At 41.0% G+C, this 23716-nt stretch overlaps 1 protein-coding gene across 1 annotated transcript in view; it reads left to right on the forward strand.

Moving 5' to 3' along the window:
• DOCK3 (dedicator of cytokinesis 3) overlaps positions 1-23716 on the forward strand; it is a 267364-nt gene that overhangs the window by 154690 nt on the left and 88958 nt on the right. Inside the window, exons 10-14 of the mRNA XM_053929392.2 lie at positions 3825-3906; positions 9708-9768; positions 10904-11051; positions 16399-16487; positions 21202-21327. Coding sequence (XP_053785367.1) covers positions 3825-3906; positions 9708-9768; positions 10904-11051; positions 16399-16487; positions 21202-21327 — 506 coding nt within the window. The remainder of the gene's footprint in view (positions 1-3824; positions 3907-9707; positions 9769-10903; positions 11052-16398; positions 16488-21201; positions 21328-23716) is intronic.

Below are 23716 nucleotides of genomic sequence, written 5' to 3' on the forward strand. Positions count from 1 at the left end.
GGTCCTGTTGTCTTATCTATTCAGCTACCCTATGTCTTTCTTTTGGAACCTTAAGCCATTTACATTGAAGGTGATTATTCACGGATACATATTTAGTGCCATTTTATTGTTAGACTCTTTTATTCTGTTTTTTCCTTTCTCTTTTTCTTCTTTTTAAAGCAAGCCCTGTAACATTTGTTGCAGTGCTTGTTTGGTGTTAACAATCTCCTTTAGCTGTTTCTTGTCTGGGAAGCTCCTTATTTCTCCTTCGATTTTAAATAGTAGCCTTATTGGGTAAAATAGCCTTGGTTGTAGGTCTTTGCTTTTCATCACCTTGAGTATTTCATGCCACTCCCTTCTGGCCTGAAATGTTTCTGTTGAGAAATCAGATGACAGTCTAATTCGTGCTCCCTTGTAGGTAACTCCCTGCTTTTTTCTTGAGCCTTTTAGGAAGCTCTCCTTGTCTTTAAGCCTTGCCATTGTAATTATGTGTCTTGGTGTAGGCCTCTTTAGGTCCAACTTGTCTGGGACTCTCTGAGCTTCCTGGACTTGTATGTCTTTTCCTTTCACCAGATTAGGGAAGTTTTTGGTCATTATTTCTTCAAACAGGTTCTCAATCCCTTGCTCGCTCTTCTCTTTCTGGTATTCCCAAGATGCTGATGTTGTTACACTTCATGTTGTGCCAAAGGTTTCTTAAGCGCTCCTCATTTTTTAACATTGTTTTTTCTTTTTGCTGCTTTGCTTGGGTGGTTTTTTCTACCTTATCTTCCAAATCACTGATCTGATCCTCTGCTTCATCTAACCTACTGTTTATTTTTTCCAGTGTATTATTTATTTCAGAAATTGCATTATTTATTTCTGACTGTCCCTATTTAATGACTTCTATGTCTTTTTTCATGCTGTTATCTTTATAATCATTACTCCAAACTCTCTATTTGATAAATTGCTTGCCTCCATTTCATCTAGTTCTCTGGTGAATTCTCTTATTCTTTCATTTGGGGTCTGTTTCTTTGTCTTCCCACTTCAGCTTCTTTGTATTTGTTTCTGTGTATTAGGTAGATCTGTAAAGACTCTGGTTCAGACCTATGTCAAACACTGCCTGTGACTGGGCCTGGTTGTGGGCAGAAAGAGCCTGACTGTGCTCCAAGGCTAGCTTGTCCCAGCACCGGGCCCAGGAGAGGGTCAGCTAAAGTCTTAGAGCTCTCAGAGATCCACCTCTGCCTGCAGGCTTTCTTTCTGTCACAATCACTGAAGTTGCTTCTTCTTGTACTCCTCAGCAGCAGTGCTTAGGCACCACAGGGTGGGGCGAGAGTAATTCTTGTGGGTGGGGTTATTGCTTCCCCTCAGGCTGATGCCACTTGGAGGGGAGTGCTCCACTGGAGAAAGATGGCCTCTGCAGTGTGCGGAGTGACTCAGCACAGGGATCCTGGCAGCTGTTCCTTCAGTTTTTCTCCCCAGAGCCACCAGCCCCAGAGTCTTCCTCAAGCATCTCTAGTCCACTCTGCCCTCCCTCTGCTGGAGCCCAGGGTAAGTGCCTGCAAATGAATTTTGTTTGTTGGCCCTTTACGAGGCTCTCTGCATCTCCAGCCATCTCTCCTGGTGGACAGGACCCCTGCTGCTTTTCACAGCTGGATGTTATCTTGGTTCCTTTCTGGCTCTGGTGCCATAGGCTGGGGAGCCCAGCTTGGGGTATAGACCCCACACTTAGGGGGAATCCCCCAGCTGCTGAAATACCCCTCTGGCACTTCAGCTGCCGCCTGTGGAGCCCAACCAGTTCTCTCGTACCTTCTCCACATTCCCTACCAGTCGTCTTATGATGAAGTCATTTCTTCTGTCTGTTCTTGGTTATAAGGCTTCTCTCCAGCTAGGGTTCAGTTGGTTATTCAGGATGATTTTTCTATAATTTAGTTGTAATTCTAGTTTGGTGCTAGGAGGAGGTTAGTGTAACTTCCACTTACTCCTCTACCATCTTGGGTCTACCCTGTCTTCTAACAAAGACCTCCCTAAACCCAACATGCTCATTTAACTAAAAGTTTGTAACTTCCACCTGGCATAGCCATTCTTTAAAGAGTGGTCTAGGTGTTGTTTCTGCTTCTCACTTGTTACTCCTCACACTGACCTCTGGCCTTTTTCTCTACTGTTTCGCTAAAGCAGTTCTTGCCAGAATCACCAGTAATCTCTGTTTGACATCCAGTGGACACTGGTTGTCCCGGTCTCATGTGATTCGTCATAGCCTTGTACCTCACTGTCCCTCCCTCCCCTTTCAGACACTTTCTTCCCTTGACTGATAGTGCATTGCACCATCCTCCTTATTTTTCTTGTTTTTCTGTTTGTCCTTGTGTGTCTTGTTTTTCTTCATTGCCTGCTTCTTTTTTTTTAAGATTTAATTTATTAATTCCTGAAGAGAGGGAAGGAAACATCAGTGTGAGAGACAAACATTGATCAGTTCCCTCCCATACATACCCTGACCATGGACTGAACCCACACCCCAGTCATGTGCCCTGACTGGGAATTGAGCCAGCGACTTTTCTCTTTGCAGGGTGATGCCCAACCAACTGAGCCACACTGGTTATGGTTTGTTTTTTTTTTTTTTGCCTACTTCTTAAATGCCAGTGTCCCTCAGGATTCTGACAAAAGCCCTTTTTTCTTCTCATTCTGTAGACATTTTGTCATTATTTCTACTTAGTCCCCTGGTTGAAGAATCTCAAATTTATATCTGGCCCAAATCTTTTCTGAGCTTTATTTATTTCTGTGTATTTAACTGCTTACCAGGACCACAAGCTCTATGAAGAAAAGTACCTTGTATACATCTTGTTTACATTTGTAATGCCCATGTTTAGCACATAGAACTTAGTAACTGTTTGTTGACTAAATGAACAAGTGAAAAAACTGAGCAACCCCTGCAATTGATACTATATCTTACAATTCTAGTACAATTTACTCCGGCCCCTTCACTGAAACCATGTGTGTGTAGTGAGTACACAGATGGCTTTAGGCACAGCAGAAGTAAATGCTTTCAGAATCACATACCTCGTTTTTGCCATGGCTCAGTGTTTTTGTTACAGTTCATAGGGAACCTTGGGATGAAGGGATAGGAATGAGATCCTGGGTGGGGACAGTGAGGAGATGAGAGAGCCAGGAGACATTTCTCCAGATGTTGCCAACACTGTTTCTGAGGGGGGTTTTGCCTTTTTTTTTTTTATTAGTTTATATAATGTTTCTGAAGTTTTTTTAGTCCAATGTTTTCCTTCAGGATTAGCCTGTATTGCTTAGAGAATAAAATATTTTCATGGCCCTATTAAATTCTGGCCATTGCTTCAGTTATAATACATTATTTCTCTTTGACTTTTTACCCAATTTTTTGTAAGCTCCTATAACATTTTTCTCTTTGCCCTCAAATGATTCTTGACAGTTATATGGAGGATGTAAATTGGGTTATAGAGGTTATTTTGGATCTAGCATGATGTGTATGTTTATGATCTGTGTGTTCACATCAGAGACTGTATATGCTTGTTATGGGCTTAACATTATGCCTGGAGCTTTGAGGGTATTTGGGTTAATAACAAGGCAATCTTTACTGCTGCCCTCAGGGAGCACACACTTTTAGGGAGGTAAGAGCCACCGGCAACAAGTAAACAGCAGTACCTATCAGGCAGTTTGTAGTGTCCCTTGCATGTTGCTTGGCAAGAAAAGTAGTGTCCTGAAACTAGTAGATACGTTCATTAGGCCTTGCCTGTCACTGTGAGCTGTTCTGAAAGTGTCTAGGGTTTCTCTATGAATGCCCTTTTTATTTGTTCTGGAGCATGCAGTCCCTTACATTTCTGTCTCTCTCTCCTACATTTCAGTGAGCGGTTTCTGGTGAGACTGAACAAGAATGGTGGGCCAAGGAACCCAGAGAAGATAGAACGAATGTGTGCCCTTTTTACAGTATGTGCAAACTCTCTTTCCCTTCTCTGCTGTGGACTCTAATGAGGGGCCTGCTATGTGGTTACTGTCACCCTAGAAACAAGCATTTATTCTTATTTCCCCACACACTGGGGAGAATAGGACTTGATTTATGTTTCTGTCAGGTTTCAATGCAATATTTAAAGAAAACTTGAAGTTAGTTTTTAATTGAGTTTTTTATTAAAGAAATATCAAGTGCCTTTTACTGATGTGGATTTTATAAGCTATTTAATATAATAGACACTTAAAATCTAAGAAAAGTCTTTCTTACTTTTCTTATTCAAGGCCACTGGGAATTTCTCTCATGTATAAGTCTAGTCTCTCAAAAGACATCCATCAAATTTATAGCTTTGCTGTTTATTTTTTGTGTGTGAGTGCATATAAAGAGAAACTAAATAGTCCTCAGTCAGGTACCAGAGGATCTTTTCTTTCCATGATCTGTACTTCAGGTTGTTTCTGAATAACCATGCAGTTATTCATGGTCTGAGACCATGAACTCATCATCTCTGGGAAGGCTTGGTGATTTGCTTATTGGAAAGTGCTAAGCCTCATAATGCCACATTGCCTTGTGTATTTTTCAGGTTGATGCTTATTTACTAAGGTTTTTTCTTCACCCAGTTAAAAAACTAACTTCTCTACTTTATTTGAGTTTATTTATGCACTGAGGAAGAAAACAAGACTGTGAGGATTTTTTTTAAAAATTATTTTACTGTTGTTCAATTACAGTTGTCTGCATTTTCTCCCCACCCCATCCAAACCCACCTCTCTCCCTTGCTTTCACCTTCCCCCTTGGTTTTGTCCATGTGTCCTTTATAGTAGTTTCTGAAAACCTTCTCCCCACTATCCCCTCCCCCCTCCCCTCTGGTCACCATCATATTGTTCTTAACTTCAAGACTGTCGGGATTTTAAACCAGCTTCGACTATCATGAATTCTTTGATCTGCTTCAGTGACACTGAGATACAGCAAAACCCATTGGTGCAGAGATATGTGGGGTCTCAGTGCCACTGCCATGTGTGGTGCATGATTGATGGGTGACAGTCAGTGTCTCTCAGTTTATAGTGCGCCTCTTAAACACAAATGGGATTTGTGATATGATATGTGACTTTCTTTTAGAGGTAAAATTGGATTTGCTTACCTGACTTTTATGTTCCTTTACTACAACTTTATCTTCCAAAACCTCAAAAAATGTTACTGCAGAATCAGAATCCACTTTCACCAGGATAGTTATTGTTGAAAATGCCCCAGATGTGCAGAAAAATTTATAAATCTGGCTAAGCTAAAATGATGTTTTGTTCACCTTGGAGCTCAGCATTCAAAGCTTAGGAGATAATGCAGGAAGAAAGAGCAGATGTAGACCCATGAAGACGGTTAAGGGAATTGAGGTGTCTTAGTCTGGGAAGGTCAGCGCTCTCTCTTTAACAGGAAAAAAAACAAGAGAAAGAGTCCAAACTGCAGTTAACGGACTTACGCTAGAGGATCGTGGATGAGCTTCTGAAATGGGGCTCTGGGGCTGCCATTCTGAAACAGAACTAGAATGTCTCCGTGGTTTCAGGAGGTTCTTCTAGATCTGGTAGTTTGCTCTTTTTTGGTTAAAGCAGCAAAGGAAATTGTTGACTCCTTGGTCTTTGGCCTTGTGGGAACAGAGCTGTGTGCATGTGCTGTCCTTGAATATGATGAGTGCAGTCCTCGTCTCTTGAAAAAATGAGCTTAATTATGATGATATTTGAATGTAATTACAGTAAATCAAAATCTTCATTTCACAGCATTTTAATTATCTGTATGGGCCCAGAAGCCAAGCTGTAGCCCCCACTGTATAAAATCAGAGATGCATGCGACAGTCATGTCCTCTTAGGCTGCTGCAGTGGGGAGGCAGAAGGCTGCTAAAAACACCACTTGTTACACAGTCCTGGGTTTCTTTAAAAAGATCCCAAAAGTGATTTGAGGAATTTTTACAAAGCACGTAAGATTTTTTGAAAAAATTGTCTTAGGCAGGAGTTTTGTGTTTTACTTCAGGTTATATGAAGTAATAATTTTGGTGGAACCTGTCTTCTCATTATCAAAAACTTGAGTTCCTGCTGTGGGCTAAAGGAGTTTTCCAAATTGGCATTTGTGCTACAAAGTTTCAGAGTAAATGCAAGAAAAGGCAGCCACACCTGCACTTGATACCAACCTGTTAACTTACCTTAGCATCAGGAAAAAGAGGACCATACAACTGAGCAGTTTGGTGGAGTTACTCAAGCAGATGTCAGAGCTACACTACAGGTAGTCACATTATCCAGGGCACAACCCTGGAAAGCCTGGTTTTTGTTTGTTTGTTTTTTGTTTTTTGTTTTTTCTGACCTTGTTAGATTTCAGAGCTTCCTGTGCAGGAAGAATTTTATCCAAGAAGGAGGTATTGCATATTTATGTGGATGTCTAATACTGTGGGGATTTTGCTGACTTTCATGATAAGCAATGGCTGTGTGTATGAGCGTGTGAGAGCGTGTCTGTGTACTTGCTCATTACTAGGTACCCAGTGCCTCACACATAGGGCCTGACAGGTACTGAGAGCACAATAATGACTTGTTACATAAATAAATGAGTGCTTATATTTTGTTACATTTGAGTGACCAGCTCAGAGAATGAGCTAAGTTGCTGCTCATTATTAGTTGGTATTTATACTCACATTTGCCACATTTATTTATACTCTTCCACGTTTCAAGTAGAATTTTAGGTAGTGATTTCTTGGAATTAAAAATGAATTTTATTATTAGTATAATAACATTATAAATTAAAATATTGCCTTTTCTGCAGTGTAAATATTAATAAATTGGCTTTGTTTTATATTCATAAACCCCATTCTCTCTACAGAAAAATGGCAGATTAGGCACAGGGAAGTGCGTTGACTTTCCCATATTTCAAATGGAGTATTAGTAATTGAGTCTAAGATGCTGAGCCCTGAGTCACTGCCCTCTCTACCCAAGTGTCGCTGGGAACCAGCTTCTAATTATATAGGATTGGAGGTTATGGTCCAGTGAATAAATCTAAATTCAAACTTTGCTTCTCTGATGAATGGTTGGTTAGTCACCCCTCTTTCCATTTTACAAGTCTTACAATTATTTTAATATAGATAGTTGCACTTGGTACTTAGTTTTAAAGAGTGTGTATTTAATAACTGTAGTAACTGTGTTCAGCCATGCATTTACATTTACATTAAATTTTACATTAAAATTTGACATTGAAATTATGTGGGACTCACAAATAATAATTTTACTCAAAATATTTTTTGCATTGATTATTATCATATATTTCTTGACCTCAAATAAATACCACAAAGAGTTCTGGGTACCATGACCAACATGGTCAGAAACAGCCCCTACGTACCCACTTGGAAAATACTATAAATTATATTTAAGCCTTCTTCCTTTTATTCAATCAGAAAGAGCTAAGGGAGAGGTCCCTTGCATTTGTGTACAACCCATCTGATTAGTTCTCTAGGTATATTGGGATTGATAATTATAATGACATTTGATAGTTTGGATTAACATAGTCTGAGCTATGCAGAAGGAACCATTTCACTTGGAAATGTGTCAAACATTTCTATATCCTTCAGTAATAGACATGTTTCACTCCCAAAAAGCACATAAAAATGATTATCTGTTTTGCAGAAATTGCGAAATTACTTGTTATTTAGTAGCCATCTTAATAAGTGTCAAAATACAGTACTATTTTGAAGATATAATTTTACATTCCATTTTTAAATTGAAGGAATTAGTGAAATGAAGCCAGAAACTCTCATTTTAATATCAAAAGACAACTTTCATGTAAAAATTATTTTTGTGATTCCAGAGGTACCAATTTGTTAAACCTATATCATTGTAAGCATATTTTATTATTCCATCAAGAATTTGACAAAATATTTTAACCATTTGGAATCTAAAAGTTTCAGTTTCACCATTACATATTACTTTTTAATGTCTACTTTTCTTTTTTATGTTCAGAACCATTCTAGAAGGCAGAGCTGGGGCTAGAGTGAGGCAAGCAAAACAGGATTCTGAGACTGAGACCTCCTTAAATTTTGAACCTTAGGTGCCCCGCAGCAGGGTTTAAAAATAAAGCCAACATGGGGACTCTGGATCTCAAAGATCATTCACAATTATGACTGCCACTTGGTTGTCCCTTTTTTGCTTTCTTGGAGAGAGACAGGCATCTGGGACCAATCAAAAGATGAAAGATTGGAAGGAAATGGAACTAAGGGACCTTTTCCTAGAAGCTTAATAGAAATCACGGGAGCACATCTCATTAAGGACAGAGGTTACTCTGTCAGTCATTAATAATTCATAGTGATGGCTGGGAGTGAATAGTGGGTGGAAGACCTAGTAGGAAGTCTGCAGCATCACTTCAAGTATATGTTAAGTAAGGTATAAACATACTCCTAAATAACCATTTTATTTCAAAGTGTGTTCTAAACATAAACAGTGTATAAAATTATTTTTATAACTCTAGTTTTAAAAGTTTCTGACTCTGAATCAGACTTGTTTACTTAAGGAAGCCCTTAAAATTTTCCAGATAAAATTATTTTCAGCTTTATACTCAAGTATAAATGATATACAGGGTCTGTCCAGAAAGTATCTAAGTATGAAACATAGAGACATTTATTGAAGAAGATACAAAATACAAGAAACATTGTACATAGACAATGACACCTTAGTCCCCTTCAAAGCAGGCACCTTGGGACCTCACACAGTTCTCCCAGTGGCCATCAGCTGCCCTTTTGTATTTTCCTGAATCTTACTGACAGTCTGAAATCTCTTCCATTTCAAGTGTGATTTTTATTTTGGGGAAAAGCCAGAAGTCGCAGGGCGCCAAATCTGGGCTGTGACAGGGGCTGAGTCACCTGGGTGATGTGCTGTTTCACCAAAAACTCTGCATGAGACATGATGCATGAGCGGGCACATTGTCATGGTGAAGCAGCCAGTCATCAGTTGCCCATAGCTGTGGCCTTTTGAATCATCTGAATAGTTTCCATGGAGGAAAGTTGAAGCTTAATGCAAAATTTGATGCAGATTCATTGCTCTACTCGCTCAGTCATTTTTAATGTGATGGTGACACAGTACACATGCTCACTTAACGGTGACTAACTAGTACAGTGAAGTTGCCATTATTCACACATGTGCATTCTGGTCCACTTTCCTTGACTGCCAGGTTATGTTGATGCCATGCAAACTGTTCTTGTTAACAGTGGTTGGACTTTTTCTGGACAGACCTCATATATATATATATATCTAAATTTAGAAATGGAAATCAAATTATTGACGTTTCACTAAGACCAAGTTAATCTCTTTTTCAAGGGAACATACATAGTGTGCAACAACCATTTGTGGACAGTGGAATAAATGTAAAATTAGTAAAGGATAAACTTTAGAATTTCAGTCATTAGTGGGCTTTTTGATGTTTTCCCATTTCTGTGCATTGAGCATTTCTTTTGTTACAAAATGTTATCATGTGATATTAGCAATATCATGACTATTTCTGATGTGAGAACTCTTGTAGATATTTGTTAGATGTTCTAAATAAGAGCTGGAGAAGTATTATTAATAAAATAAACTTCCAAAGGCTTATAAGATAATGACTTTTACTGCAGGAATTGTATAAACACTAAACTGCTATGTGCTCGAACTCCCACCCCCATTTATAACTTACGCTAAAAGCCATAAAAGCAAACCTCATGAGGTTCAAAATGAAATTTTAATTATTTTTGTGTATTCATTGCCTCAATTAACTTATTTTTCTTTTCTCTTAGGATCTGAGCAGCAAAGATATGAAGAGAGATTTGTATATAGTTGCCCATGTGATACGAATAGGTACTGTTCACCTTATTCATTCATGTGACTAAGACCAGCCCAACTTGGGATAAGTATCGTGCTACATATGAGCTTTGTCTTCTCACCTGTTTTGTCAGGTCTCAGGAGTAGAGTCCAGCTTGTATTGGAGCTCTACCTTAAGCTGAGCTCCTACAGTAGCTGAGCTTGATATAAAGGAATACTTTTTTTTCCACTTAATACCTTTTGTGCCCTATTTGTTTTGGACTCAAACTCTTTATTTCAAGTGGTCTGCTTATAGGTATTCTCTTTATCAGACTGGTATATATCTATGCTATTTTCCACAAAATTAGAGTGACTGTCCTTCCTGCAGTAGATGGATGGCATCTCACTTCTGTGCCACCCAACATGAACAAAGTGATTTTCGCTACTGTTCTGTGGTTGGTTTGCCTAACTTATTTAAAGTTTATGACATAATTTGGAGGCTCTGACTAACCAAGTCTTCCTTCATAGGTTTGGGTTCTGACAAATCTGACATATTTTGTAAGAGAATATGTTTTAATATTCTCTTACAAAAAAGGATATGTTTTAATATCCTTTGTCAACAAAACAACTATTTTGCTCTGTTCTGGGGGGTTTTGTTTGTTTGTTTTGCTTTAGTTAGTAAAGCATTTGTCAAGGATCCAGTTTTGCATTTGCAAGTCCTCTTGCCACTGTAGGCAGAGCCCTGGTAAGCGGGAAAAGCAAGGTTTTATCCACTTTCTGAGATGGCTCTCGCTGCTGTGGTAGTTCAGGAGCAACTTTGGCAGCTAAAATAATAAAACTTTCTTAATATGCTTAAATTTAAATGTATTAATACATTGGTTTTTCTAAGAAATTCATGAAACCTCTGTTTAATTGTCATATGATTAGTAAATGGACCTTTGGTGCTGAAGCAAGTAATAAGGAGGATTGATTGAAAGTGATTCAGGTGAAGAGCCCTGGCCAAAGGCCTATTTGGCATGCCCCACATAAATATCCTTACATCCTTGGGTGTCTCTGTTCAATCCTAAATCAGCCTGCCAATCTGGAGGATCTCTAAGGTGTCTATAGTTCTGGCATCCTTGGGTGACAATCAGGGACAGTGGAGAGGAGCATGGAGTGCTCAGTCTGACTGGTGTTTTCTGCTGTGCCCCAGGACGGATGCTCCTGAATGACTCAAAGAAGGGCCCTGCTCACCTGCACTACCGGCGACCATATGGCTGTGCCGTCCTAAGCATCCTGGATGTCCTACAGTCGCTCACAGAATTAAAGGAAGAAAAGGATTTTGTTCTTAAGGTTTACACGTGAGTGATGGACATCAGAAATATTAATGATTTGTAACAAGATATCCCAGCAGTGTCCTCAAGAGAAGCAGTTCTAAGCTTTGTGGGACACAGAATTGTCAGGATACATAGGATAGAGAGTTTTTTGAAAATGCAGAGATTTTGATTTAAGGTTTGGGATGGGGTTCCAGTAGCTGTTTTTCTAATAAGCTTACAGGTGATTCTGAAGCAGCTAAATGTGGAGCCTTGCTTCCTAAAGTAAAAGCCTGGTAGTGTACATTTCCTCTTCTAGCCATGATTAACTGACTTTATATATTTACAGAAAGGCTAATGATGAAATTTTTCATGTCTTTTGGGTATGGAAGAGTCTTCTGTGTCTAATGCTTGCCCCCAGCTATGGTAACTGAGCTGGCTGGTGATGCAGATTGTGTCAAAGAATGGTCACGAGTCAGGTTGCCTTGTCCTTGAAGAAAGCTAGTTTTTCTGAGGAGCTGAGGTTCCACTCTTCAATTTTATAGATCTATAGACCCCATCCAGCCAGGCCTGCATTTCTCGCGGTGTTCATCAGCCAAGGGACCTGCCTCACAGAAGCAGTGCATCTCATCCTGACTCTTGTTAAACAACAGGGGAAAAAACTAATAGAGAAACACAGAATCCAGGCATATTGTCTGTCTTTGCTTCTAATACTTAGGCATGAATAGTAATACTGAAAACATGGTGAATTTAGTTAGTTTTTAGAACAAGTGTATTTCTTTGAGAATGTTTTTAAAAAATCTGTTTTATTTTGGTTCTAACAAAATATTGTTTTTCAAGTTAAATCTGTCAGTCACCATGTTAATACATCTTCACCATAACATTGTATAGATATTTTTCTGTATAATCTGTTCTGTTTGGTTCAGGCACAAAGTGAACTTAATCCACAGTTACACTTAATTTGGTCCCTTATGTAACGAACCACATTTTAGTAATTTTAAATTTATTAGTAATTTAAAAGTAAGAGCCATATCTCCTTATTACCTATTTTGCCTTAGTTCTATTCAGAGTTACATACTTCGGAATAGTAACTTACAAAGGAAATTTTGGTGGGTTTTCTCTTCCTTTTATGCATTGGTCACAGGCTTTCTTTTTTATATACCAGATTTCTTCATAGATGGATGGTGGAACCTGCTTCTTGATTCACTGTCCTCATTTTGAACAGGACTAAAGAGAAATCCAAACTTATCATCATTACCATCTTACTTCTCTCTGTCCATGAGATTTATATATAGCACTTGAGAATTGCACGTCTGTGCATGTATCAGCTGTTCCTTGTCTCGGTACAGATTCTCACTGTGGATAGGGGCCTGCACAGCCTCCCTCTTGAAATCATGCTGTCAGGCTTAATTGAGCTAATTGGTTCTAAAACAACAGCTTTCAGTATGAACACGTCACTTTGCAAGAAGTGTGATTCATATGTAGCTTTTGCTTAGCTTTTTCCTATGAGCTGTATCTAATATGTCAACTCTTTAAAAAAAAAACAATGTTTTTATAGTGAAGATAGTTTAAATTTTTTGAAGGACTGATAGAGTTAAAGTGTAGGGTAATTTTTCCACTTGAAAATTTTAACGGACTTTCAAACAGACTCGAACTGCATGTGTGTGCAATTGGTTTTGTCTGTAGAATAGAATTTCTCTAGGATTAGTCTTTTAAATCCACATCAGCACAGTGCATCCATCCCTTGGGAGAAGCAGTGTTTTCCAATAAGTTTCAGGGGACATGTTTGTTAGATTGAGTTGGAAGCTTAAAGGGCTTACTAATTGCTACTGTTAGTGTTTTAACCTTTGCTAAAGATTTTGCAGGATAAAAAATCTCTTGTACAGTTTTAATCAATGAATTGGCAAAATATGTCATTAGTTAACATTCTCATCATTTCTTTCATTATTCATAATCAGCATCAAACAGGGGGATTTAATGTTTCTTGCTATGGTCACTGCTCTGGCTTTATAGATGTTATTTAATATCGTGTGTGTATCAGAGGGTTTTAAGAAGATTTCAACCAGAAGCCAAGGCACAAAAATTACATCCCTTCCCAATGAGTCAAAAAGCCTTAAAAATCACAAATTAATGGCCACACTGTGTTGTTGAGTCTGGTATGGATATCATAGCTTTCCATTTGGACAGAGGGACAATGGTCACAAGCAAGCACAGGGCTTGTTGAACCTGGGACATAAAAGGAGAGGTGTGCCAAGGAGCTAAAGCCAACATTGGGGTGGGATGGAGGGATGTCCATAGATTATGCATGTGACCGAACCCACGATGCCTCTAACTATGTGACTACCACTCTCCGACTTCACCATGAGAAAGTCCAAATAAACATGTTTAGGTAAACCCTAATGAAATAGATAAATAACTACTTTAAATACTAAATTTATTGCCTTAGTTACATTTTAAATTATATAAAATGTGTATTACACATTATAATCAAATGGTATATAAAATTGATAAGAATTGTTTTTTCCCCACTCTTACATGTTATGAGAGGATTTTATTAAAAATCTTCATAATCAGTCATGCTCTCAGGTCTTTGTCATCACCAAAGCCACTTTCCAAGTCATCTGACTTAGTTTTTCAAGGCACCTTATTTCCCATTCCATCAATTGGTTTTGACACATCACTCTTTGAATCCTTGATGATGCTATCAGTGGAAATTCATCTTGAGGAAATACATTTTTGCTTAACATTTGGACAGTTGATGTTTCTGTGTTTTCATTTGTCCCATAGGTCCATGTATGTGACCTTGGTGAGTGAGAAGGGTGTTCTGAACGTTCAGAGATCCCATGGGGAAAACCAGAAACCTCTCATCTTACTCCGTTAGTAAAATTCCTGGATGTGGAGTGGTGGGAGCACACAGTCACTTCGTTGCCTGTGCTGGACATCGCCTTTGCGGGGAAGGTGGCCTGCCACAGAGACACGCAGACCTATGTAGATCACAGTCTCTTATGCATCTCATGACTGATGATAAATATCAACATCAGTTATAATGCTCTAAATATTAATGTGATTGAATATGGCATAATCATGCCTGATTATAATCAGAACTCGTGATTATTTAATACTTACATCTATAATTTTTCTTTACAAAATACCTTAGTGATTGGTTAAAATATGCTAATGACACCACGCCCACTTTGTTTTAATTGATTTGAAGAGCTCCTCTTGGCATTCTGGAAAAGGAGGTGTTTAAAAGGCCAGTTAGGAGATGATTACACTGGTTTGGAAGAGAGATGATACCAAGGCCATGGAGAAGAGAAATCAGATGTGACAGATTTGAAGATGGCAAAATCGACAGGGTTCTGGTTTAGTGAACTAGTGGGTTCCACTTAGTGAGAGGGAGTCTCTGAAGCAATCAGGTGGGGGAGAGATGACAGGAGCCATGTTGTAGTGATATAGGTCAGGAACGTAGGGATGAGTCTGGTCTGGAGACACTGCTTTGTGGCTTGGCAGCCTTTGGTGGTGGTCTAAACTATGGGAGTAGGTGGGACCGCCCAGGAAAGCTTGTAGGGTTAGGTGGAAATGGGCCGAAGACAGAGTTATGAAGGCCACCCATAGTTAAGGGGTGTGCAGTGGCAGGGACAAGCTGTCTGTTTCTGGCACCTAAATTGTATGTGTTGTGGGGAAGGGTACATGCGAGTGAAATAATACACACTGTCACTGTTGATGTGGTCAGCATGGGCTCCACTCTACTGCCAAGGAACCAGTGAGAGTCTTTTTTTGGAGGGAGTTAATTTTCAAGACTCCTCTAGACTCCTCTTTTGAATGCTGTATGTTATTTATGACAAAATGTAGTCAGAGTTCTGTTAAAGTAACCACTGATTTTATAAACCTAGGAAGTGACAAAAAACTGATAGAAAGACACATCTTTGAATCTTCAACAGCTGGGCACTTCTGGTGTATTGTATTGACTGGCTGGAAGATGAGACAGTGCATGTCAGACAGGAAGGGCTAGATGTGCTGCTGCCAGCACCTCTCACTTTTCATTTCCAGCTGAGTTGCTAAATCATAAGTGATCATCTTAAAGAACACACTCCCTCTTCTTTCGTTTGGAAGGAATTCTGCAAGCAGGAAGTTATCTTCCCAGCTCTGTGAGAACCTCATCCTTGACTATTTTTTGCAGGCTTATTTATACTGACTGAAGAGTCTGAAGAACCACTGATTGAGTAACACAGTTAAGCTAGTAACCAACCTCCTTTAACTCTGTGTGGCCTCTGTACAAACCCTTTTAGGTAGAAAGCTGTGGTACTTCACACTGCTGGATAGCACATAATACAACTTACTGAGGTTTCCTCTTGGAAGTGGCTGTACTAGACTGTACACTTCTGTGCAACCATGGAAAGGTCCTGTGAATTTTCCTTTGTCCATGGGTCCTATTTTGTGGAGTCAGTGTGTCCATGCCTTCCCATCCAACAGAGGCAGGAGTTGGGCCAGGGCTTTGGGGACTGCCAGTGTCACAAGGAATTTTCAAGAGATTACCCTGAACCTCATTCCCGTTGTTTCATTGAGGTGTCTGCATTAGGATGGGGAATTCCTAGTATTCTGTTGCTAAGCTAAGCCAAATGGTTGTGCAGTTGCAGCCCTTGGAATTGCCTTTCAGAGGGGAAGACAGTAAATAATGTCATAAATGAACACAGGCACAGTGTTGCTCCTTCATTCTTTCTTTTGTTCCAGTCTGAAGTCCCTAGGAAAGAACTGCCTTTCATATTTAGGCATCTGTCTTCTCTGCTGAGTCCTCCTTCCCCTTGACTACGGAGGATTTCACAGTGACCCAAACCCACTACTCTCCCAAACTTAACTTTTCACTTTGGACTGGCTGAAATACAGCCCAAGTAAATAACCACATTGCCCTGTGCTTAGCAGGATTTTCCTCTTGGGCCAGTTTGATGACAGCTGAATGACAGAATAAAGCAACTGCAAAGCATGCCAGTTTCTAAACAGTAGTACTCATGAGAGGAACGGTTTTCTTCTCTAACAGGAACTTTCCTCTGGAGCCTAGTTCTTTTTGTTGCTTGTTTGTTTGGGGGCGGGGGGGTGTATGTGTGTGTAAGGAACTAGAAAAGAAAAAATCCTGACAGTTGGGAGAGTGCTATCAGGGAGGAGGGCATTTTGCCACTTAAACAGTATTTGTAGAGATTCATTTTAGTTTTTCTATTTTTTTCCCCAGGTGTGAATATTCTGTGTGCCTCAACAGAAAATGAGCCTTGTCTAATTCAGTAAAATATACATTTATTTCTTTTGGAAAGTGACATTGAAGTGTCCCTTTAAACTTTGTGTCACACGTTGGAACGTGTGTTTGAGACCCTTGAGAATCACACAACTGTCCTTCTGTTGGCAGGTGCAACAACGAGAGTGAGTGGTCCCAGATCCATGAGAATATCATCCGCAAGTCCAGCGCCAAGTACTCTGCCCCCAGCGCCAGCCACGGTGACGTAGTTCTCTGGCTAGAAATACAACTCTGTGTTACATTTGCAGTTGCTGATCTCACACCTAATTGACTGGTGGTGATCAGTTGCCACATGTAAAGTTCAGTTCCCGATAGACATTTCTTTTCCTCCCCTAGTGCTGTCTATTTCCTTTTGTGGTAATTTGGGACCTTTTCTAATTAATTTCAACCAAAATACATTTTCTGTTTTTTCCATGACAGTTTCCACATGCTCTGATAGGTAACTTGAGTTCCAATGTAAATCCAGAATGAACAGAAGTGTTTTAGGGTCTGTCACATGTGAAGTCTGTGTTTTCCTGGACAAAGAGTACACACACAGCCCCTCAAAAGGAGACAAATATTAATGTCGCTTTTCCTGTTCTTGTTTAGTGTTAGCACCGCCTCGAAAGCCTGACCCAAGTGAGAACCAGTGGTTATTCTGCCAGTATCAGCCACTCTGGAGCTAGAATAGAAAGTCTTTATTACTAGGCAGATTTAGTCTTAACTCAACTTCTCCTTTTCCTTTTTCCTCCTTTGCTTTTAAACTCTGTTTATATAATTTCTGTCTAAATCTTGGTGTAGTTCTACACATTAGATTGTTTACTAAATTAAACATTAATTGCTTGATGAAATTAGAAGCACTATTTAAAAGCCTATAAACTTTTATATACCCTTAAAGATAGCTCTCAAATATGCATAGAACCATGTTTTCTTCTGGCAGTTTTTACCTCTAAATTATGTCATAATCTCTTTTACATACCTTGTTTGTTTTAACTTTCATAGACTTGTAAATGAAAAGTTGGCCTTAAATGACACTGTGAAGCCACTGCAAGGTATGCCGATTTCCAAAGTTGTTGAGAAGCACTTTCATTTTCCTCCATCAGGGTCAAGAGATATTCAGCGACGAGGGCCCTCAGAGTCGCTTCACCCCTGGAGCTGCGCAGTTTGAGACCCTCTGGGGGGAGTACTTGATCCCTCTGAAACTCTGTGGGACAGGGATCCTGAGGGACTCTGACTGTTTTTAAGTGACTGTTTCCCCTTAGAGGTGTGCCTGGATGTCAAGGAGCTCCATGCAGTGTGCTTAAAGGGGGAAGGGAGCCCATGCTGCTCACCTAAAACAAGGCTAAAGCAAGACGCAAATAAAGTCTTGTTTTTAGAGTATAGAAAAGTTACTAGCAATTTGGAAAACTCTCATTCATGTCAATATTTATAATGTTCTTTGCTTTATTTACTTATTTGATTTATAAAGAGCTGCCCTTGACTCTATAAAGTTCTTGAGACATGGTGTGATTAAAATGTGGAGAACATTTTTTAAAAGTGAGATGGTGGCAGTAATACATTAGAAGACACAGCTGAAAGAGCAGTTTTTCCATTACCTCACCAGGATAAGATGCTGACTTTTGTACTCCCCAGAGTAAGCAGAGACTGTACCAGCTTTAGTGTCTGTGGTGTTTGTCTAGAGCTCACAGACCCTGGTTGTTTACACAGTGTGAGAACAGCACTTGTTCTGTGCTGGGGACACCATAGGCTTCCGAGTGCCTTGGTTGGGGCAGCCATTATGAGAGGAGTTCTTCCTGTACTTGTGGAAAAGCCAGAAGGAAAAATAAGTTGCTGCTTTTTGAATTGTGTGTCTGATTACTCCTTGGCAAGGCTTGACTTGGAAGCTGGTTGAGATCTTGAAAACTTCCTGTTTCACCTCTCCCATTAAATAAATGAGGAAACTAATGCTCAGTGGAAGTACTTAATGGCTGAACAAGGAAGCCTGGGTTTCCAGACTCCAAGCCACTGGCCTTTCTGCTCTATTATCAAGCTTCTGAGCACCGGTCTTCCACTGCCAGACTCTGGAGTCTTTGTGTCAGAGAATTTCATAGTTGCTCAAGGAATAGTTCGGGTCTTTATTAGTCTCCTTAAGTAGAGACACTTCTTTATAAAAAATTGTCTTTGCTGTAAATTGTCACCCATCTTTGTTAAAAGTCCTGGATAGTTTAGTACCTTGGCAGTTTTGCTGCAGAAGTCATTAGTGTGTTCCCTTCCAGTCAAATCCTAAGAAAATGCAGAAGGAACTGCTACATTGGTTTGAGTGCTGAGAATAAAAGTATCATTCAGCAGGAACTCTGTTAGGTGCAGCTTTAATGTATGTGGTTCCTCATTTCCATTGTTGACCTCTTAGATATGTAGCCACAGACCTAACTTTTAGCAATTCCAGTATCATGAACAGTGCTAAAAACAAGATAGGTAAAACAGTTGACACACTGATTTTCTTTGTGTTTTTAAGTGACTGTTAACTATAGCTTTGTGCATACATCTTGGTTTAAGATGAATTTACATTATTAATCCTCACCTAGCTCTTCTGTGAAAGGTGGAGTTGGAGAGGAACAGGGCCAAGTTGCTGACCCTCCAGTATTCCACACAGGAATATTGTCAATTTGTCAGTGTTGTCAATTTGTCCAGTTGTTCTTGTGGGGCAGTCTTTAACCTGAGATGAAGTTCAGTAATAAAACAGTTTTCTTGTGTCAGGGATCATATTAACACAGACCTGGTTACTTTCAAGTTCTTTGGCTTGAGAGCTGGCCAATTGGTAGGAGGAACACCAAGTGTTGCAAAGGGACTGGTTGCATACTGGGTAGGTGAGTGTGCCACTTCCCTGAGTTACTCACAGAGGCACCTTCATCGTGAAGACTGGGCCTTAGCATTATTTGGCATGTGCCTTCATCATCTAGGGTTTCAGAACCAGAAATGAGATACAGAGGTTCTAGGACTCCAACCCTTACATTGTAGGGCTTACAAGATGGGGTGGGGTTTTATAGTCTCCACTGGTGGCTTCTTTCGTTCTTTGTGTGCCTTTTCACCTGCTCTCTTGTAGAAACTGAAGCCCTCTTCCTCTCATTCGTTAGTTTCGAGGTAGAGAATAGCTGCTCAGGATTCCTTGGGGTAGCTCAAAAGCTAGATGTCTCTCCCAGCACCTTCAGTCTACACCCTCACAAGTTGCACTTTGCATGTCTTGGCCAGTGTGGCTGCTCAGAAAATGAGATGAAAGGCAGTCATAGGCACGTGAGTAAATCTTTGCCAATACAGAATGACAAGAGTGTACCCATTGATTTCTTTTTCCTTTGCCCTCCAGCCACCATCTCAAATTCTGGAAGCTGTCCCTTCCTCAGCTGTCTGCTTCAAGTTAGGCTGTCTTTAGGTCTGTGGGTTCCTGTTCACCCAGAGAAAGACATTTGACAGCTGTGTAAAGACAGTCCAGGTACATGAGCTGGGCTTGTGGGGCTTCTCTCCTCTGCAGAGATTACCGTGGCTGGATTCTGGCTCCCAGCCTTCAGGTTCATAAACTAATTGTAATTGAGTCCTATCAAGTGATTAGGCTCTGTAAAAAATTACTTTAGGGTCGTCAAAGTCCCAAACACTGATAATCTGACCAGAATGCCAACTGAATACCATTTGTCTGCATTTCAGGACACTGTGTTGATAGATCCTGGTGTTAATGACACCTGGCACATCATATATGTAATTCCAAGGTTTCTTGAGCTCAGCTGAAGCAATGAGATCATCTTGAGGTTTGGGCTGGGCTTTAGTAGAATGTGTTTCCTCTCCTGGCCCAGCTGGGAGAGTACATATTCCTAGTGTCTGTGACTCTTTTTCACTTTTCCACCCTTCTCCCTCTTCCCGTTCTTATTCTACAACTTTGCTTGTTACTGTCTCCTTCTAGCCATCACTCTTCTGATTGTCATAATTATTATAACATCTTCTCCCAGTTCTAGGTGTTCATTTATTGCTCATCTCCCAGGTTTCTCCATCCATGAGGTTACTTCCTGCTGACCTATAGACCGGCACCTAAATTTATCTTGTTAACAGCTAAGTTCATTCACAGAGTCTTGGAAGCACTTCCTAACTCCATCTAAGCTTGACCTCACAGCCTTCTAGCCAGTGGCTGCAGTGGGGTCCCTTGGGGACAGGGAAGAGGGCAGTTTCCAGGAGATTCTTTCTTTGTGCAATACTTCTAGGGTACAAATAATGAGCCAGAAGCCAGCTGACCTGAGATCATCTGGAGAGTCTGAAACTCACAGGGTCTGAGACCAGGCTCACTTAGTGTCCCCAAATACCCCTCTTTTCCTCACAGTGCAGTGGTTTTCTGCAGGAAGAACGTGCTGTCTGCTGGCTGCTCACTTTACAAGCTGTTGCTAGGTTGACCGATCACATTGCTTTCCACACTTCCACATACTTATAGCATGAAATATAGCACCTCTTAACTCATTTATTTCTAGCTGGTGGGACACCCTGACACAAGGTTGTCTTTGGTCACACTTTTTTCTGGGCTGCTATTTTTTTTGTAGACTTTTCTGGGTCTCTAAATGAGCAGCTTATGTAGTTCATCCCTCCCATTCAATATTCAGTAGGGCCCGGCCAGGCCCTGGGTTGAATGCTGGGTAACAGAGAGAAAGGCAACTCAGTCTCCCAGACCTCAGTCTGTGTTTATAGACTAGTTCTCTAGGTTACTGAGGTCATCTTGACTTAAATTTCTTTAGCTTTTTAGAATGTTTCTTGAGAATAGTGTGTATTTTCCGCATCAATATTTTTTTAAGAAAAATGCTGAACTTTGCATTTTTTGTTTCCTTTGTTTCCTTTGGAAACAATGAGACTCTGTCTGTCTTGTCTAGCACTACAATACAGGGTGGGAGTGTGGGGCTAAGAAAGAAAATGCTTTTGTTCTTGCAGGCCTCATCATTTCTCTCCAGCTTCTTCGTGGAGACATGGAACAGATAAGGAGAGAAAACCCCATGATATTTAATAGGGGATTGGCGATTACAAGAAAATTGGGATTTCCTGATGTCATCATGCCAGGTGGGTAGAACTTCCTGGGGCTGGGGTGGGGGAAGGGTGAGGACGATGGATTCTAGTGCTTGTCTCAGGAGCAGCTGGGAAGCTGCTGTGGAGGAGCCCTGCAGCCAGTATAAGCCTCTGCATCCCAAGTCAGGTAGCTGACTGCAGTCTACAGCCAGTGGCCCCTTTGGCTCTTGTTGGCATTTGTCTTTTTCCAGAAGCCCCCACATCACATTCACCAGTGCAGCATGACAATCCAGCGGCCGGGCTTTGTTGTCTCTGTGGAGGCTGGGTGGTGGCAACCACCATGGAACTTCATGGGGGTGCCTTTTACACTCATTTTTCATCACAGGCCGTAGAAAATTGTCTCACAAGAACTTCCTCTTTACGGGGAAGAATATGTACCTGTAGTGTTGATGAATCCCACTTCATGTAGGAATAGCAGATGTATTTTAACATGTTAGAAAACTGAATCAGGCAGATGGTATCAATTAGGCATTGTGAATTGTATGGCCTAGCTAGCTTCTCAGGAACTGTCTCACCTGCCTTGTCTAATGCCTGCTGGAGAGCCAGGGCAGAAAGTGGGAATACATTGACCCTCCAGTGTGAGTCCAGCGGGTCAATCCCAGGTTTATGTTTCCAGGTTTATGCAGGTGATGCTGGAGAAGCAGGTCAAAACAGGCCATCAGAGCCAAGGGGGCTTTAGGGAGTGAGGGAAAGAAGAGGGGTGTCTCAGATGGGTGGCAGGTGGTCTGATAAGCAGAGAAGATGCAAACAAGGGGAGGGAAATCAGAACAGACAAATAGCTGGTTACCTGGACAGATTCTACGAGTTATGAATCTACCCTTTCCACTGTGTTTTAATGATCTGCTAAAAGCTTGTTTGCTTTTGTGTAGAAGGGCCAAGCCAGACTAGACTGAACTGATTGTGACCGCTGTAGATGTCACCTATTTGGAGTTCTCCACGGTGCTTCCTTCCAAATTCTCTTGTTGTAAATGTTTGCCAGCACATACCAAAGGGAAGTGTAGAGAAGGCCCACTTGATGGATCTCAGCTGCCTTCCACCTTCCCACACTAGTCCCAGACTTGTTTTCTGTTGCCTTTGATACCTCCCCGTAGACACTGCATGCAGAGCAGCTGCTGCGAACAGCCTTCATCTTCTGCTCGTGCGCTAAAGGAGGGTCTTTTGGATGGGAAACCTGGGCCACTCAGTCAATCCCATGTTTATCTTTAAAAGCTAAGGAGACCTCATGCTTATGAAAGGTCCCTGTCTGGCTGCTATAGATATGATACCCTCCACAGGATGTTTCTCCATCCGTCCTGATACCATTTCTCAGCTGTCTCTGGCCCTTTTACTGGGACAAGAAGAGCCCAGGCATAGTCCCTGGCTTTTTGGCAACATGTCATGGAAGAAAGAGTAGGTGGTTACACAGATTTATCTAGTGATCTATTTTAATTAGATATCAAGGCTCAGGAGGTGTAGTCATATGTTCTAAGAGATGTACTTAAAGTCTGTCCTTTCTTTTAAGGGCTTATTTGTCTAAGATTTGGACATTTCTTTCCTATCAGTCTTCACACAGTCATAGAATTAAAACCAAGTGAGCAGAGACTAGAACATGCTTCAGTCAAAAAAATTTTTTAAGCAAACTTTGATTTCAAAAGTGACATTGTCCAAACCTCATCGGTGGAAAGAGATCTTTTTGTGGAGCACACTGCATCTCTTTGCATTGTTGGCACACAGGTTTATAAGGGACTTCTGAGTATGCTAGACATCACCGTGGGAATCAGGTATATCGGGCACTGGTGAGGCCCGCCGAGGTAAAGGGGGCTTTCCCTCCCCTGGGCAGCTGAGGGGTCATCATGTGATTTGCCCCATGAGGCCAAGACACTGGCAATCCTGGGAGGTCCCAGCTGGGGCTGTGAGAATGCTGCTTTCTGTGTTGTGTGCCTTTGAGTGCTGAGTGCTACAGCTGAAAGTGAGGATGGTTCACAGGCCGAAAGCTATCCTTTGTGCATAGTCTGTCTCTGCCTCTACCCTCCTCCCTTGAGGGAAGAGCTTTTTGCACAGATGGCCACTCCCAGGGTTGCGAGCTAACAACTGCCTGCCCCTTAATGCACCCCAAGATGTCATCAAAGTGGGTGTTCCAACCTCGGGCAAGGTGACAGGGCTGACCTGCAGGTCCTGTTGCAGCAGCAGGAAAGTGTGGAGTGTTTTAACACTGCAGCCAACCTGTCTTGGGAAAACATGGTAAGAAGTCCTTTTGTGAGACTTCCAAGCTCTGGCTACCTGTCCACCTGCAGCTGGTCCACCGTTTACCTGTGGGAATATTGTTCTTGGGATGCAGCAGTCTCTCAGCCTTCACAGTGCTGGTGTGACCAAGTTACAAGAAGTTGCGGCTGCTTCTTGCCAC

Source organism: Desmodus rotundus, chromosome 8 (assembly GCF_022682495.2).
Source record: "Desmodus rotundus isolate HL8 chromosome 8, HLdesRot8A.1, whole genome shotgun sequence".
Taxonomy (NCBI): Eukaryota; Metazoa; Chordata; class Mammalia; order Chiroptera; family Phyllostomidae; genus Desmodus; species Desmodus rotundus.